We start from the raw sequence: 20,022 nt of genomic DNA on the forward strand, positions 1-20,022 counted from the left end.
TAGGTGGGAGACAGAGTAGAGTGAGAGCAGAGACAAAGCAGAGCAGGGAAACAGAGGAAACAGAGAGAGGGAACACAGAGAGGGAACAGAGAGAGAGAGAATAGAGAGCGTAAAGGGGCAGGGACTTGTCTTTTAAAGGGGTCCTCTGCACCTGCGTGCAGACTTAGTTCTCATGGAACCTTGGGCTGACCAGGGTACTGCCTGTTCCACCAGGTAACAGGGACAGGCCAGCATAATGCCTGAACCTTTCATCATCCCTCCTTCATTTTTCTGTACACTTCTTACCTTATGGCCACAAACTTATTTCTGACAGCAAGTAGAATGACTTATTAAATGCTGGTGAGAATGTGTTCAGCTATTATGAAAATCAGTATGTTAGGAACATAATATATAACATCTAACTACAACACTACTGTCTAGTGAACCAAAGTAAATCTACAAGGGAGATGTATTTATGCACAGGTTTACCACACATCCATCATAGGTGAACTATAGAATCAGTCCAGAACGGCCCCAACAGATCAATCAATTAAAAATGTGATAAATATAGACAAAGAATAATTTTGTGTAGCCATAAAAAGAATAAATTTATGCTATTTATAAGAAAATGGATGGAGCAAGACACCATTGAGTGAAGTAAAATAAGCCATTTTAAAGCTTAAAAACCTACTATATTTTTATTTAATATGTGAGAGCGAGGGTAAATAAGAAGGACACACTAGTAAATGGGGAACTACTAGGAATGGAATAATGTGAGGTGGAGTTCAGAGTAATTTAAAAAAGGAATATGATTAAATGTATTACATGTATATATGGAAAATTATAATATGACCTCTTATATTGTACAACTAATATATCATCAAAGTGAAGGAAAGGAACACTGGGGTGTCCATAGTTTTTTACATACTACTGAGTCTATTGAAATGTATATACTTTGTCCAGCTAATGGTTTAAAATTTAATCCTTTATGAATTTCATAATGAGACAACAATGAATGAAATAATTGTTTCCTTTGCTTAAAATATTTTTAGAAATCTTGCGCAGTAATGGGTACAAGTCATCCCAAAAAGGATGAGAATATTGGGCCTAAAGAAGAGCTTCTATAAAGTGGTAACTATGTGTATGATGAAATACAAAAATCTCCTAGATCTGACTACCCATAGCAGAGTCCCCAGTTAATGATGGAAGAGGAATAGGAAGACTTCAAAAATAGCCACATGCTGGTCATAGCCCATGGCTATGAAAACACAAAGTACTAAGAAAAAAGCAAAATGATTTAATACCATTTTTAGAATACTCAATGTGTTTTAGTAATATTGGCATGCTAGGAGAATTTTAGCTATCACCACAATGCAACCTGAGATAATAAATTCATTTAGGCAATTATAGGCACAATTTATCTTTTCTTCTTTCTATTTTTCTTGAGGAAGGGATGTTCCTGTTTCAGAAGCTGACCTAGAAATCTTAATGTAGATCAGATTGTTCACAAACTCATGGGGAATTTCTTGATGCCCCCTTCTGAGTTCTTGGATTACAACAAGCAGACATGTCTAAACTTGAATATCTGAATCTCACTGTGAAGGGAAATCGAATAGGTAAGAAAAGTGGATGGACGGGGGGGGGGGGTCTGAATACAGGGTTGGGATGGGAATAGGAGGGATAAGCTCATGGGAGGATGGAGGGAGAAAGTACTGGAAGCATTATTGGGACAAACTCAAAACCTAGTTCAATGGAAAATCCCAGGATCTATGACGATGACCCTGACTAAGACTCCAATTAATGGGATATGGAGCCTGAATTGGTCATCTTCTGTAATCAGGCACAACTTTCACTGGAGGAAATCACACCCTAATCTAGACACACAACCTTTGATCTACAATTGCCCTGCCTACAAGATTTGCTGAGGTAAAGGTGATGCAAAAATTAGAAGTGTGGCCAACTAATGACTGGTCCAGCTTGAGACTCATACCATGAAAGGGAACCCACACCTGACACTGCTTGAAGTACCAGAACTCAGAAGCTGGACAGTCCAGAGACTAATATAGAATCAAAGTGACTGACAATTAAAGAAAAGTCAATGAAATTGTTCCTAAGGATACTTTCTTATACTCATATATTGTTGTCTAGCCCAATTTGCATCAAAGAAGCTTCACCTCACAACTGATGGAAACAGCAGAGACCCATAGACAAACACTAGGTTGGGATTGGGAATCTCACCCCCATGTGGAAGAGGGTAGGAAGGATTGTGGGAGCCAGAGAAGTCAAGGGCACCACAAGAAAACTCACAGAATCCACTAACCTGGTCTTATAGGCACTCAGACACTGAACAGACAATGGGAGAACTTGCATGGGACTGACCTAGGACCTCTACACCAGTTACAGTTGTGTAGATTGGTATTCCTGTTGGTCTCCTAACAGTGGGAACAGAGGCCATCTCAGACTCTGTTACCAGCACTTGTGATTCCTACCTTCTACTGGGTTGCCTCATCCTGTCTCAATAGGAGAGGAGGTGCCTAATCTTATTGCAACTTGATACTCCATTGCTGGCTGATGTACATGGGAATCCTGCCCTTTTCTGAAGAGAAAGGAGGAAGAGTAGATGAAGCAGGAGGAGTTAGGGGGAAGGGAATGAGAAGAGAAGAGAGAGGGGAAACTATGATCAGACTGGAAAAAATAAGTAAATTATCTTAAAAGATTATGCTAGAGTGCATGGTAGGTTTGAGCCACCCTGAGGTTTATCAGACCTTGCCAATCTCTGATAAATAATACTGATTTTGTTTATTGCTTCTAAAAGCTTGAGGTGTTACTGTGCTAATTTAGTAGCACATGATTGATAGAATTAAACCTTTGATAGCAGAAAATGAACATTTATTTATATTTAGTGTTTTATTTGCACTAATTTTAGATTAAAACAAATGAGATTAGTACAGAAAGCTCTCTTGATCCCAGACTGCTTTGTAGAATGAAACTGTCAGGATTCATGTTCTAAGAGTATAAAGTAGTCCAGCCTCCCCTATAGTCATTATACAAAATGATGAGTTTTATTGTAACATTTTTATACATGTATCTTATTCTCTGTGATCTTGTTTCAGTTCCTTCTATCCTACCTTATCCCTGAAGGACAACTAGTAAATTATAGAATAATCTTATTCTCAAAACTCATTGCCAGCCCATCCAATGACCTTGTGGGTTTCGGTGTTTACTGTTGTTTCCTTGACTGTAGCTTGTAAGTGAATACAAACTTTATACAATAAATACCACTGAAGAACAGACATTAGGACACAATAAAAATGGGGTTTAAAAATAACATTGGCTTTGTGTCCGCCCAGTGTAAAGGTCAGTCATTAAAATCAGCACATTACATTTTCCTAAGTACAAGTAAATTATAGTTTTACTCACAGATTTGTAACAACCAGTGCATTTGTGTGTGTGTGTGTGTGTGTGTGTGTGTGTGTGTGTGTGTGTTTGCTTGTGCATATAGAGGCAGAAATTCACACATGAAAAGTGTATTTTACTTATACATTTCTCTTATGTATATCCACAAAAAGATATAAATATTAAAGCTGTGACTACCCAGTAAAAATGAATTCAGGAACTGAATAAATATGCAAAAGTTTAATTGAAAGTCTGCTGGGAAGGCAGCTGGATTTACAAGAAAGTGGATTTACAAGAAAATAGGATTATAATGACAATGTTAGGCAGGATTTTTAGGTGGAGAGAATGCTGGAAAGAAGAAAGGAAGAGTTGTGAACTCCATGAAGGAAGAGCAAGACATGCAGGAGGAGAGGTAAAATCCACCAGTTACTTGACAATACACAGATGAATAGAAATGCATTAATTTAAGTTGGAAGAGCTAATTTATAAGCTTAAGTTATAGGCTAACCTTCCATAACTAATAATAAGTCTCCAAGACATTTTTTGTGAGCTAGAGATCCAAAGCAAAATCCATCTACAATTTCTGGCATTTTTATTGGTTTACAATGCAACTATTAGTGACAATACATAAAAACATACACACACACACACACACACACACACACACACACACAGAGAGAGAGAGAGAGAGAGAGAGAGAGAGAGTCATTTACAGTCTTGCACTGCAGGGCTGTCCCATGTACAATTTGTTCTTCTAGGATGAATGCATCTCTTCTGTTTTCACAGTCAAGATGCTTATAGAATTCTTGTATAAATGGAAGGCCATCTCATTTGAGTATTTCAAACGTACTTTCTTGTAACATGTTTCTTTACTGTATTAGAGGTGAGTGTCCCAACATCAATGGCATATAACTTCTATGTTGCCATTTGAGAGCCCTAGCCCTACTCTTCCATCATGAACCAAAGGCTCTTTCGCACCATAATTAGAGAGACTTGTGCAGGGGGTCTTCTTGTACATACACATTAATTTGCAACTATCCTTCTGTGGAACCAGTGCCAGGTATTATTACTTGTGTGACTTGCTCCAATTAGTGAAGCTTGCTTACACGGACACACATTTTTGTCATCTTGTCGGTGCCAAGTTTCTACTTCTTGATATGATATCATTCTGTTCTTTCTGAGAGCTGATGGTTCTGAAGGGCAATGCATTGTTATCTCCAGTTTTGTTTCTCAGAGTACTGTTGTAATTTTTGTTCTTTGTTCCTTCCATAATTTTGGTCTAATGGTACCCCATTAACCTTTGAGAAAACATGGTTACATATGCTGTTTCTCAGAAGTCATTGATCAATCCTATGGTTTACACTTTCAGGAATAAGGAAATGAAGAATGTTATCAGAAAAATGGGAAAGATATTGACAGTGGTTTCTGTAGGTGCTACACATACAGAGCTGAGGGGATGTCTCACTGGGCAAGATTACAAGACTGAGGGCTCATACAAGTCTGAGGGATTGGGTTTGGAGAGCCAGAATCCAGGTCAAATCAGGCATGGCAGCATATCTTTAATTCAGGGCTGCAGAAGGACAGAAATTCCCCAGGAGCTCATACATCAGCAAACATGTCAGAAACACAGCAATCTTAAGGTTCGTTCAGATACTTTGTCTCAAGAAAACAAGGACCAACCAGATGAATAGATGGACACAGTCAGTGCCCTTATCTGGACTTTGCTGACTTGTGCATTAGCATGTGCATGAATCTGCAAATACAAACACATACACACAAATAAAGAAAATCACACTTTGAAAACTTGTCAAGAAGAAAGAGCCAATATATACTTACATAGGTACTTCATGCTTTACACACTTTTGAGAAAAAAAAAAACCACATTGTTCTACAGAGAAGGTATGTGCAACCCTTAAAGAAAATTTTAAAATCCAGTCATCAGGGAAAGCAAATCAAAACTCCTTTTGAGATCTCATCTTAAATATATCAGAATGGATAAGATCAATAAAACAAATGACACCTAATGTTATCAAGGATGTTCATTAACTCCCATTTCTGGTGGGAATGCAAACTTGTACAGCCACTATGGAACTCATTGTGGTGGTTCCACATGAATTTGGAAATCCATCTACCTAAAGATCCATCTATACCACTCCTGGGTTTATACCAATGGATGTTTAATCCTACCACAAAGACACTTTCTCATCCATGTTCATTCATAATCTGATAAATTAGAAAAAGATTAGGTAACTATCCACAGATAAATGAAAAAATGGCACATTTTAGTACAATATTACTAAGCCATTAAAAATAATCACATCATAAAATTTGTATGCAAATGGATGGCACTAAAAAAAGTTATCCTGAGTTAGGTATCCCAGATGTAGAAAAACAAACATAGTATGTATTTACCTATATCTGGATATTAGCTATGAAGTCAATGATAACCAACCTACAGTCTATAGAACCACAGAGGATGCGTGTGTGTGTGTGTGTGTGTGTGTGTGTGTGTGTGTGTGTGTGTGTGTAATTAGGAAAGATAAGTAGAATAGATAATTATGGATAGATGGAGATAACTAGAATGGGAGTATCCAGTAGGGAAGGGGAGAGGATGTGGTGAGAGACAACTAAAATTCAGGTCCATATGAGGATTAGTGTAGAAACCTAATACAGTAGAAGCTTCCTAAAATATATCCATATATGAAGGCAATCTAAATGAAATTGCCAAGTAATGGAGAAGGAAGAGTCCCAATTGTACATCTCATCAAATGAATCTTCCAGAACCAGGATTGAGTTACATGTAACCAAATTGTTGGTCAAAGGGGTCCCCTGGGACTACTCAAGCAACTCAGGTTCTTACTAAGACAATAAATTGATATCTGAAAAATGACAGAAAGGTCCATTGTTGAAGACATCTACACAACTCATTGAACATAGAGTTGTCGAGCTTATGTATACAAAGCCTTCATTCCTACATTCTAGAATTTAGAAAGTAGAACCTTTGGTACAGGAAGGTACTTTGCTTGCTACAAAAGGAAAATAGAAAAACTGAACCAGCCACTGACTCTTTGATCTGTAACAGTGTCCTGCCTGCAAAATATTCTAGGACAATGGTGGCACAAAGCTTATGGGAATAAACAACCAGTAACTGATTTAACTTATGAACCAAGGAGCTGGGAGGAGGACCCAAAATATTTTGAGTGATCAAGAACCTGATACTATATAGCCCAGTGTTCTAAAGTCAATCCAAATATTGCTGGTCTAAAAAACAAAACAAAACAAAAAAGAACAATAATAAGATTATTGAGTCACAATGATATTCTACTATATTCATAGATCAGTGTCTTGTTTGTCCATCATCAGAGGGGCTTCCTCCTGTAGCAGATGGGAACCAATACAGGGGCCCTCAATAAAACATTATGTAGACCAGGAGATATCTGGGAAAACTCATGCCAAAATATGATGTCTCCATCAATCCTTTCTCTCGGAGCTCAGGAGACCCTGCAGAAGAGGAGACAGAAATTATAAGAGCTACAGATAAAGAAGGACACCAAGAAAAGAAGAACTTTGAAATCAGTGGTTCTCAAAATTCCTAATGCTGTGTCCCTTTATTACATTTCCTCAAGTTGTGGTGACTCCCAACTATAAAATTATTTTTGTTGCTGCTTTATAACAGTAAGTTTGCTACTGTTATGAGTGATAATGTAAATACCTTATATGTAGTATATCTGATATGCTATTCCCAAAGAAGTCAGGACCCAGAGGTTGAGAACCACTACTCTAACTCATCATGAGCAAGCTCAAATGAACTCACAGAAAGTGAAGCAACATGCATAGGATGGACACAAGTCGGCATCAGGTCCTCTAAGTATATAGTATGGCTTCCAGTTTAGTGTTTTTTGGGGATTCTTGAGTGGGTCTCTGACTCTTGTGCCTTATCTTGGGTACTTTTTCTTCTGTTGGGTTTCTTGTCCAATTTTGATGGGATTTTTTTTTCTTATTTTATTATATTTATGGTTATCATATTTGGTTGTTATCTCTTAGATGCCATTTCTTTTCTAATGAGATACATAAAGGGAGTGGGTCTGGACATGAGGAGTAATAGGGAGGAAAATGGAAAAGTAGATGTAGGGGAACTATTATTGGAATATATTATATAAAAAGTGAATCTATTTTCAATAAAAGGAAAAAGGGAAACCTGCATTTGAATTCACATGTTTACTAGGAATTTATTAGTTGGTATTGAAATATGTGCAGTTGGATGGGTTAGGGAGGGAGATGAATGATGGGAATTATGATTAGAATGTGTATACATCATAAAAAATACCCCAAATAAATGTGTTTACTGAATCATGTTACCTCTAAGTATTTCCTTGTATAATTTCCCACTTCCACATTTTTAATCTATATAATTTTACAATATAATTTAAAGAAGAAGTTGTCAAAAAATCAACTGTTATGTTTTAGAAAATGCTGTTTATTTGCTTTTACAAATTTAATCCAGGAAGATGAGAACATAAATCAGTAGGAAATAGTGGAATATAGTCTACAGAGCTGACTACCATCTGAAGCTCTTGTTAATATTTTCATGCTTGTAGTTACATATTTCTTTTTATATTTATTGTTTATATTTTTTAATTTTATGTATATAGATTTTTGCCTACATGTATATATGTGCATCATGTGTGTGCCTAGTGCCCAGCAAGGGCAGAAGAAGACATTTGATCCAATGGAAGTGGAATTACAGGTGTTTGTGGGCCACCATGTGAGTGCTATGAGTCAAACAGAGCTTCTCTGAAGGAGACACAGTGCTGTAAGTGCTCAGCCATTTCTCCAGACAGGTCTCTTTTTAGTCTTATGTTTTGCAATTTAATGTTATACCATTTCTAAAGTATTGTGGGTTATTTGATCTCACCCTGGGAAAGATGTCTCTATTTTACCTCACCAGACAAAAGCACCTTCTGATTGGTTAAATAACAGCTGAATGGCCAGCAGAGAAGGCAGGAGAAGACAGGCAGGACTTCTGGGGAGATAGAGGAATTGAGGAGAAGAGTAAGAGAGGCAGAATTCACAGATAAGTGGAGGAAGTCATATATACAGTACTGAGGATAGGTAAGGAGCAATGTGGCAGAATGTAAGTTAATATAAAAGGATTAATTTAAGTTTTAAGAGCTAGTGGCAAACGCCTAAGCTGAGTGCAAACTTTCTTACTTAATAAGAAGTCTCCATGTCATTTTTCAGGAGCTGTCAGTCCAAAGAAAGTCTGACTACACAGTATGTATAAATGTCATAAACAAGTAAAAAATTCTATTATTTGTCCTAATGCACTTTCAAAAATACTATTTGAATTTTTGAACTATGTTTTTCTTAGAGAAAGAGATGATAAAGAATTAATCAAAGTAGGAAAAAATAGTGAGAGTAAGTTGCTAGCGGTTTAAATGGAGTGGGATACTTATTTGCTGCTTACCATGGAAGAGCTCTTACCACCTTCTGCAGGATGTAATTCGTGTCAGGTCATTATTCTGTGTTGGGAAAGTAATATGGCATTGAAAGTTAAATGAAAATAACCAATTCCACTTAAATTCATAGACTGTAATATTGGTGTTGCTTCAGTACCATTATTCACAATTGTTTCAGGAGTCACATGATTTCTACGTTTTTAACATTAAATGTAAACAGGTATTTAAAAAAGAGTAGGAATCAATGCTTAAGAACTGTACAATTTGACAGACTACTTGGCTTGCTATGCCTCTGAAATGATCTGAGAGACAACTTTTAAGTTTTCCTCAAGAAGCAATGTCAAGGGTATATCCCCTATGTTAAAGTGATCTTCAAATTTCTTTCACACACTGTGAAAATTCAAGGTGTCTGACGACCTCTAGAAATTCTACATTTTTTTTATTTAGTATACAAGACATAGATTTTGGCCCAGGCCTATAAGTCCAGCATCTTAAGACAAAGAAGAAGCTAAGAAGGAAGCTAAGACAAAAAAATTTATTGTGAGAACAAGTTCTTTCTGGGATACAAAAGGAAACATGGTGTGTGTGTGTGTGTGTGTGTGTGTGTGTGTGTGTGTGTGTGTGTGTGTGTGTGTGTGTGTGTATGTGTGTGTGCAGCACTGTCTCCCCAAGTACTCTGATCACACAAGGTCAAGAATCTTTGTGTAAGTGAACAACATTCAAATGACACATACCTTTAAATATAGGTTTTCATGAAATGGTTTTCTTTGATAAACGTTTTTTGCTACTTTGTTTCTCAAACAATAGACATTTTGTGTAGGGATTAGTGTATGGATTCCTCATGAAAAAACCAGCTGTCATGTGTGATGAATAACCATGCATTCTGCATAAGCTCAGGAAAGAAATATTGTATTTACAGCACTGTTCTCACTCTAAATACAGTGTTAGATGAAATCTTTATCAGATAGGAACCTGACCATTCAAAAGAAAAATAGCATCCATGAACATATAAAAATGATATTTAAAAATAGAATAATGAATATGAAAGACAAAAATTTTAAAATTCTCTGCAAAACTGCAAAAGAACCTTCTTTTGGAAAAATTAAACTCTGTCTAACAACATTAACAAGAACATTTTAAATACTCAAGCAAGTGTTCAAGCACAAAAATTGTGTAATAAACTCATGCAGAAAGAAATCATACAAACCCAGGGGAATAAGAATCAGTCTTCCACGCTGGTGACATCTCAGGGAAACCTTTATAAATCCAGTGACAACACAGGGGTAATCCTTGGTTTATTCATTTTTATTGAAATGTGAGACCATTCTGATGGACAGACTCAAGAGGCAATGGTAACAAACTTTGTATCAATTTCCAGAATCACTGTTTTCTCTCTCATGTGTACAGAGGAGTTGCATATAATCAGCATTTGGTCACCACTGAACAGACTTCTCCAGAAAGAATAGGTGATACCTAACTTCAGATTTTTTTGAGAAGTGGCATGGTGATGTATTTAAGGTACATTTCAACATATTCAGAAATGATTTTAAATTATATGAGGTTCTTTAAGTGTGGATGTGTGTCAGGCTACTGTGTTTAAAGCAAACAGGGAGCATAAGAAACAGAACTATGTGTAAACAGGGTTTCATAAACTCTGGTGTTCAGACTCCTCATCATTAGTGTGGATGTTATGATCATGGGTGATCAATACATCTGTGATTAACATGATATATTCAGAGTTCAGAAGCCATTGCTTGACAACTGATCATTGTTCAGGTGCCCAAAACTCAGTTGTGAGAACTTCTTCCTTCCTGTCTTTGTTCCTCGACTCTCTCTCTCTCTCTCTCTCTCTCTCTCTCTCTCTCTCTCTCTCTCCCTCCCTCTCTCTCTCTCTCCCTCCACCCCCTTTCTCTCTCTCTCTCTGTCTCTCTGTCTCCTTCCTGTAATCCCCTTGAAACTCTGCTTAAGTCTGATGAAATTAAACAAATTTTCAACTTATCTTGACATTGAAAGCAAGAAACAGAGAAATGGCAAAATCCTGTTTTTCTTGTCATCTCTACATTAGTAGTTTATTTGGTTTTTTGTAAAAACATTTTCAGTAAGTAACACAATCCTTACTGTTGTGATATCACTGATTAGAAAATAGTATGTTTGAAGTTTTGTAAAGAATGATGACATGGGTTTATGTTAGTTGTGGTGATGTCTATACTACATATATATTGATAGAGAATATAAAATGTGTTTTTCCATAACTGGTATGGACATTAAGTATGGTACAGGTAAGGACACTAAATCAACAAGAGTGCCTTAAGTCAATGTGAGGTGTAATGGTTTAAGAATGTCCACTTAACTTTCTCTGAACAGTTCAGAGAAATCAGGTAGTGGAAAGCTTGAGCTTCTTCAGGGCTCATGGTTGTGACTTGATCTCACTTAAAAGGGGCAAAAACACTCACACAGGAAAATAAAAAGTTTAGAAGTCAATTTTCAAGGCAGTAAGATGGAACAGTAAAGTACTTTCCTGTATGCCAGAAACAGTAAGACAAGCAAAGCTGAGAAATTTTGGCTCAGCTCTACTAACAGCAGAGAGGAGTGTTAGTAATTTTTTTCCCTTTGCTTTTTCATTGTGTAACATCCTCTGATTCATTCTGACATTTGATGCATGGGTGTCATGCCTCAATGACTTCTCATTAAATTTCTTCTCATTAAATTAATAGCTCTGAGTGACAACTGGTAAACTAAGTGGTGATCATCTTAATTTATAATAAATGATTACCGCCTGATCTAGTGAGTTTATAGGGTTTGTTTCAGGCAACTGCTTACTTGAAAGTAGCATATAAGTGGATAGAGTTTATTTTATACATACTAGTAAGGAAATGACCTTAGGACATCACATAAATGACTGTTGTAAAATGAATAAATAAACTGTTACATGGTAGCTTTATAAATATGTGAACTAAGATCCACTTTCTTTAGATGTCAATTATTGAAATATTTCACTTTTCTCCACAGGATAAACATATTTTTCTTATACATACAGATATTTTATCAGTAGACATGCATGGATATAAATACATACTCATAAATATGTATATGCATGTATATATTCACATGTCAGAGGATTTTACAGGAAGAGATAGAGACACTGTTCGGGTTGTAAGTACCTGAGAAAATTAATCAGATGCTGTAATATTTACACAGTTTTGCAGAATTACTTTCTTTCCATGATACAGTTGAGCATTTTGTGAGTTAATTACACCTAGCATTGTGAAAGAATGCTTCCATGAGTAGCAATTTGACATTTTTATATTTGACCATATAATCACTGGATATGAGCAGGTCAGATGTTATGCATATTTTTATAATGAATTCTTATGAATTTCAAAGCATGTATCTTGGCAAAATAATTAATATGTAAAACTAAAATACATTTGAGGGTGAGTTTCACTTTTTTATTCATAGCTAATTGGTACTTGGCCTTCTGATTCTTAATTATTGACACTGTTGCCTTTGTCAGGATGTCTCATTTGCATTAGGACAAAGTAGACTATGCTTTAACCTTTAGAGAGTGAAAGAGATTAGAAAGAACCTCCCTTTCCTGAGGTTCTTACAAAGGAGAGCGATGTCACTCTTCATCTTGTTTATTTGGTGGAGACATCATGAATGCTAATGCCTGTGTCTCTAAAGTCCCAGATTGAGCATCTTTGTTTGATGATAACCTTTTCAAAATTAATATGCAGAAACCACTGAGTATTTCAATACTGTATTGAATGTCAATTGTATGTCAATACTGCTGACTAGAACTGTGATTTTAAATCTACAGCGATTGCTTTTTTTGTAGTAGTTTAATTTTCCATTATGAAAACAGGATTAAGTAGTACAAAGTTGTTCTTATGTTACAGAATGTTGAATTTTGTGACATTTACATTTCACCATATTCATAATGATGAGTGCCAAATACTTTCACAAAGAATTTTCTGTTTTGTAAAGAATAGATTGAGTTACTAGAAGTTCCAATGAACTCAAATTTTTATAAACATCTAAGCCGAATCAATGATTTTGAAGAGTAACCTAATATATTTTGCCTCTTTCATTGGTAGATGAGGTGGTGCTCTGATCAGTTAATGAGGATTTATATTCTGGTCTTCATTTTTATCTAGAATGCTTTAAAATGCATTTCAATGTTTCACTTCAAGAATCCCATAAGGACTGATGAAAGCTGACCCTTCAAAGATTGGCTGTTGCTCTCCTCTCGCACAAGTTGATGTTTTAACTCTAATATTATTAAATGTGGATATTTTAAGTATCTAGTAATTCATCTCAACTTTATTACTACATGTTATGCAATTATATATTTAAAAAGTAATATTCTTTTCTTAATTGCAAAACAATCAAGGAAACACAAACTTCTACATGGTGATTGTATAATCTTTAATGAGGTATTCTATTCTATGATTTCAGATTTGCTTGAAAAGATTTTATTTCAGCATCTTATTGAGAATCATGCAAAACCAGAGCTTTGTCACTGAGTTCATACTCCTTGGGCTTTCACAGAACTCAAAAGTTGAGAAAATATTATTTGTTGTATTTTTGTTAATCTACCTTGCAACTATTTGGGGAAACATGATAATAGTGGTGACCATCATCTACAGTCCCACACTGCTTGCTTCCCCTATGTACTTCTTCTTGATATTCTTGTCCTTGCTGGATGCATGCACTTCTTCTACTGTCACACCCAAGATGATTGTAGACTTCTTCTATAGGAGGAAGACTATTTCATTTGAATGGTGCATGATACAACTATTTGCTATCCATTTCTTCACTGGGATAGAGGTGATTGTTCTGTCAGCCATGGCCTATGACCGCTACGTAGCCATTTGCAAGCCCTTGCACTACACTTCCATTATGACCCGGAGGCTCTGTGGCATTTTGGTAGCAATATCCTGGGCAGGAGGGTTTTTACATTCTACTGTACAAATTATCTTCACTTTGCAACTACCTTTATGTGGACCCAATATCATCGATCATTACATGTGTGACTTGTTCCCATTACTGAAGCTTGCCTGTACTGACACACACATATTTGTCATTTTAGTGTTTGCTAACAGTGGGTCAATCAGCATCATAATCTTCTCTATTTTGCTTGTCTCCTATGGTGTCATATTGTACTCTCTGAGAGCCCACAGCACTGAAGGGCGACTTAAAGCTCTCTCCACCTGTGGATCCCACATTACTGTTGTGCTTTTGTTCTTTGTTCCATGCTTTTTAATATATGCACGACCTACATCTGCCTTCTCTTCTGAAAAAAATGCATTTGTGTTTGCCACCATCATTACACCACTTCTGAATCCTATGGTTTATACTTTCAGGAATAAGGAAATAAAGAATGCTATCAGGATAATGTGGAAAAGACTCATAATGGTTTCTAATGATTATTAAAATATTACACTTCAAATGATGGGCAGATCAACCAGTTGGTAAAAGCATTTGTTGTGCAAACATTAGCATTTTTTCTGATACCTAGCACCTTTATCAAAAATCATTCGTGGTTGCACATGTTTAGCAGAATACTGGTGAAATGAGGTATTGTAGAGCGCAAAGACTCTTTCAAAAATCAATGGAGTGAATGTTCAATAGAGACCTTGTCTTAAGGAAATAAGGTAGAGAGCAATAAATAGACAGAGTTGATGTCTTCTTTTGATTCATCATGGCTCTGGACAGGTACATACACCACCCACCCTTCATTTGTATACCCATATACACACTATTCACACAGGTACACACAGACACACAGAGGTACATATACACACATTAGAATCAATAATTACACTTCAAAACCCATTCTAAAAATTAAGAAATCACTATTTACTAGGAAAAGTATTTTATTAATTAGTTTTTGTTTTGAAAAATCATGGCATCATTTTCTATAGGATGCATTAAAAATGTGGTGGGAAAACTGTTTCTGAGACCAGACTTTCACTATGAATTAAGTGCTGGATCATTTGAACACATTTAAAATTGGTTTTATTCATGCCGGAAGGGAAATTTGAGTAATGCCTTGAATTTCTAAAACAACTAGATAATCTGAATTTCCATTGGGTGTTGTGGCTACCCCATTTAAATGAGTTCTGTATCCTGCTTCCATAGGAAAAACCCATGTTAAAGCATAAACTAAAGGCAAGTATTGATTATTACATAAGATATTCATATATTGAGCACATATCCCCCATTATTTAGAGAGAATTCAGGAGGAAACAGATCATAAATTAATAGAAGAGTAGTAGATTTCAATTCATTTTATGAGTTTAGCATTCATTTCCATATATATATATATATATATATATATATATATATATATATATATATAGAGAGAGAGAGAGAGAGAGAGAGAGAGAGAGAGAGGAGAGGTTATTTCATATAAAAATAATTTTTACATCATTTCCTCCCTTTTCTGCTTCCTTAAATTCCTTCCATGCTTCTCCTTCATTCTCAAATGCATGTCCTTTCATTCTTTAATTATTATTGTTGCACACACATTCAGAAACACAGACATATATGCATATATATATCAAATATGTACATTTATACAGACCATTGAATTCATTTAGTGATGCTTATATAAATATGTGTTTGGCTGACTTCTTGGAATTAGGTAATGTATCATAGTCTCGTCCTTGGAGAAGACTTGTTCTCCATATTTTAAATTTCTTAACTTTGTGTTTTCACATGAAAAAATACACTTTATATAATTATCAATTGATATCAATAATGAAAGTTATATTCTTTTATAACATTTTACTTTTTCTTCTTTTATTTTATTTACTAATTTTTTGAGACAGGGTTTCTCTGCATAGCGTTTGCAGTCCTGAAACTCACTATGTAGACCGGGATGGCATAAAACTCAGAGGGATTTGCCTACCTCTGCCTCTCAAGTGCTAGGATTAAAGTAGTGCACCACCATTCCCACCACTTTATATTTTCTTATACTCAGGTTTCATGTGGAAATCTTCAGAAAATTAATTGAATGTAACATACTTTTTCCCTTTAACTGAAAGCTCTAACATTCCAAGGGGATTTTGTCATCCATGGGAAATTCCAGCTGGTATAAACATTTTATTTGTCAAGAAACTTAAGAACCAACTCAAATTTTCTACCATTTACAAATGAACCCACCTTAACAATGTATTCAGAACTAAATGCTAATACTTGTGATGGTCTCTCCTTAATTTTATATGCCAGAGCTATGATAGAAAAATGTATATGAGATTGTATTGATTTCCATTAGAAAGTGTATGCATGAAAATATACAGGTTGTTTACAAAACAATATATGAAAAATGTTCATGAATCTCATCAAAACTGATGCGTTACCAAAGTTTGGATATGCTAGGATAATTTCCCAATTAATTTTTGTGTGTCTCATGTCTTTCTCATAGCAGATTCACTTTCTCAAAGTCATTGCCCTACACATTGGTGTTCTTGTTTGATTAGTTCTTACATCCCTATGAATTAGCTTAAGATATGGAGATATAATATCAGTGTATTAAGTATTTATGGAAATTGTTAATGCCAAGACTGAAATAAAACTATGAAATAAAATACTGAACACACTAACCAAGCATCTCATTTTGTTCTTTTTTTTTTCACAACTGCGATTTATTTGTTAAGGAGCAGAATACACAGACATTTCAATTCTTAACACATGCACCCAATCTCTGAAGAGTCATACATTGTATACACGTACCCCAATAGCCACGTGTTGTTTCTCTTTGAAGTTATTTCAGTGATGGTCCAGCCTCTCACATGTCAAGCTTTTCCTAAGACCTCACATAACTCTCAAATGCTCACAATCAGTTTCAGTGACTCACAATTTTATGTCACATATAGCACATACTCCAAATTTTTACCTTTTACAGCATTTTATCACAATTGTTAGGAAAATAGATGGCCACAACCATTAGAGACAGTTCTGACAAGGCAAAGACAGAGGATTTTTTTTAAGTAAACAGTTCTACTAGAAACATGAGACCAGATATAACTGAAAATACTACAGACACAAATGCACGACTAAGACTTCAAACACTTAGTACGCTTTATGCTGTAGGATATAAAACTAGCCCCCTCTACGGAATGTTATGGTAATCCCTGAGACAGTCACAGCCTCTCCTGATTGAGCATTCCATTTTCTGGTTTTATCAAAAAATATACAACCAGCAAATGATTTAACCTCTTAAAAATATTAACACTTAAAAAATGGGATGAGGTGAGATTTCCTCCCACATTTTAAAAATGTTTTTAGAGCTATTAAAAACTCACATTTACAATGTAGTTGATAAAAATATTCCTCTGGATTGTACATGAAGGGAAGCAGGAACATGTACATGACAGACATGAGGAATGATTAGTCGGACTTGGCTTCTTTCTCTTCTACTTCAGAGGCTGGACTCTATTTTCTGCAGGCAGATCTGCAGTCTGCTGGTCAGCCACTTCAGCCTATTTGCCCTTTTCTCTCCTCTTCCCTTTTGTTTACACTTCTCTTTTTCTGATGATTTATCCTTCCCTGCGGCCTTTTTAGTCTTCCTGTCCACCCTGGCAGGGGTGGGATTGGCCGACAGCCTTGCGGATTGGCGCTTGGGCTCCGACTTGGCCGCTCCTTCTGCACTGACCTTCCTCTTAGGGGTACTGGGAGGCAGGAGCATGTGATGCCGAACATTTCACGGAGCTACATCACATTCAAACATTATTTTATTTCCTTAACTCAAGTTACACAGTTGTAGACTCTAGCACTGCCATGCCAGAAGAAAAGAAGTTACAGTTTTTGCTGTAAAACAAAAACTGGATGCCATTTACCCATTTTTATGCCTACTCATTTAAAGATGAGCATCTGGTGAGTTTCTCTTATACCTTACTGAAACATATAAGAACTCACGGGTACTGTGACACACACAGATTGAAAGCAGAGAGAACCCTGCTTTGAGACTTTTGAAATTATAATTATATCATTTCCACACTCCGAACACTCCAATACTCTCCTTTCGCTTTTTTTCATGCTCATGTCCTCTTTTTATCATTGATTTTTGTTTTATGCATATGTGTGTATCATATACATACAGATCCGAAATACAACATGATCAGTTTGTATGATGTTACTTGTATATATGTTTTCAGGGCTCAGGATTTGGTATTATATAATTACTTGGTGAGATCTTCCCTGGAGAACATTATTTCTACTATGCTTAGCCTTCCTTAGATGCCTGTAGGGTTGAGGTTGCATAGTCTTTCCTCATCCACTTTGACATATTTATTTATTTTTGTCCATGTTTAGGTATGATTTTATGGATATAAGTCACTGATCTTCTGGATCTTGTGATATTTCTGGCTACTTTTTTACATTGTTCCCTGAACCCTAGGTGCTAAACATTGTTTTATAGATATATCCACTGGGACTAGGCTCAACAACTCTTCATTATCATTGGCTTTTGTTTTCTATAACAATCTTCATATGTCAAAAAGAGAAGCTTCCCTTGAAGAGCCAGGGATACACTTATCTGTGGATATAATGACAAATATTTAGAGTACATTTAAAGTTATGCTATTTTTTTAAAATAAGTGGTGTTGTAGGTTCTCCTCCTAGATTAATGACCATGTAGCCATGGGTATTTGGGAGGTTTTGATGCCAGAACGATGTATTGCTTTTTGAGCAGGGATTGAGTGCAATGAGAGATATGTAGGTTACAACAAATGTTATCTCACCACTACTGCATCCTTAGTGTAATTTCCCATGTTTGTCATTGTGGCTCATGATCTTTATAGATGGGTAGGACAATTGGTTGCTTCCCTGTTTTGCATTGTGCCTTCTGGTATCATTAAAACTAGTTTTCAGAGAGGAGGTATTTATTTCAGTTCCATTTGGGGACCTCTAAGCCCTGTGTCTGAAGTTCATGATATCTTCAGCAATAGGGACTCACCTTCCACATATGAGGGGGTGGGCAAACTAGGGAATAAGAAACATACTGCATGTTTTGTGAGTTTCTTGGACAACTCTAACCATCAAATCCTGTCAGGATTTTTTGGGCATTTTTGCTAGTTGGTCTTTGGTTCTTGGAGAGATCATTGTCAGCTCTGGTGAGAAAATTTCATTTAAACTGTGTATGCCTATTCATATAGAACATTGTATATTATATTATTTAGATAGTTAATACCATGATCCCTTTTGATTTTTTTCAGGCAACCTTACTGTTGTTTAAACCTCTCCATTGAGTTCTTGTATTTATATACTTCTACAAGCCATAATTGGAGCCCACCTTTTCTTATTTACTCCTCAGTTCATATCTGTCCAGCTATTCCCCACACTATTGTCTCATTACTCCAACACAAGTGGTCCCTTTTGTTCCTTGTTTCTGCAGGTATTCCTGGATATATATTCAGATCTGATGGTTTCAAACTAGAAGCATCCAATGACATTTGTCTTTCAAAATCTGGGCTACTTCAATCAGTATGATCTTTTGTAGTCCTAATTACTTACAAAGTCCACACCCCTCTTGTAGTAGTTTTGTTTTATGTTTCTTTCATATTAATTTTTGGATTGGCTATGTCACTGTTCTCCTTTGAGAAAACATGTTTATATATGCTGTTATCCTGAAATCATTTATCAATGCTATGGTTTACCTCTTCAGTGAAAAGGAAATAAAGAGTAACATCAAAAAATCGGGAAAACATTGTTAATGCTTTATGATAAGTGTTAACATGCTACACTTACAGAGTTGGGGAGATGTCTCACTGGCTAGGAAAACATGCTTCACTAGTATGAAGGATTGAGTTTGGAGAGCTAGACTCTAGGTCAAAGACAGATAAGACAGCATATCTTTAATTAAGGCCTGCAGAAGTACAGAATCTTCATCCAGTATCTGATGGAAACAGATGCAGTGACCCACAGTCATGTACTGGGCGGAGCTCCTGGATTCCAGTCGAAGAGAAAGAGGAGGGATTATATGAGCAAGGGAGGTCAAGGTCATGATGAAGAAACTTATAGAGACAGCTAATCTGAAGTCATGGACTCTGAACTGACAGCTGGGGAGCCCATATTGGACCTAGTAGTCCCTCCAAAAATGGGTGACAATTGTGTGGCAAAGTCTGTTTGTGGGATCCCTGGCAGAGGGACCAGGATTTATCCCTTGTGTATGAGATGACAT

General features: G+C 36.1%; 1 protein-coding gene and 1 pseudogene across 1 annotated transcript; one reads left to right on the plus strand and one right to left on the minus strand.

Moving 5' to 3' along the window:
• Window positions 1–13,304: 13,304 nt before the first annotated feature.
• On the plus strand, window positions 13,305–14,270 carry LOC100771207 (olfactory receptor 4C15-like). Its single transcript, XM_027421085.1, has one exon. The coding sequence runs from the start codon at window positions 13,335–13,337 to the stop codon at window positions 14,268–14,270; it is 936 nt and encodes a 311-aa protein (XP_027276886.1). The 5' UTR covers window positions 13,305–13,334.
• Window positions 14,271–17,231: 2,961 nt separating this feature from the next.
• LOC100771497 lies at window positions 17,232–17,529 on the minus strand (annotated as a pseudogene).
• Between the last annotated feature and the right edge of the window lie 2,493 nt (window positions 17,530–20,022).

This window comes from Cricetulus griseus, chromosome 6, assembly GCF_003668045.3.
Source record: "Cricetulus griseus strain 17A/GY chromosome 6, alternate assembly CriGri-PICRH-1.0, whole genome shotgun sequence".
In the NCBI taxonomy this organism is placed as follows: domain Eukaryota; kingdom Metazoa; phylum Chordata; class Mammalia; order Rodentia; family Cricetidae; genus Cricetulus; species Cricetulus griseus.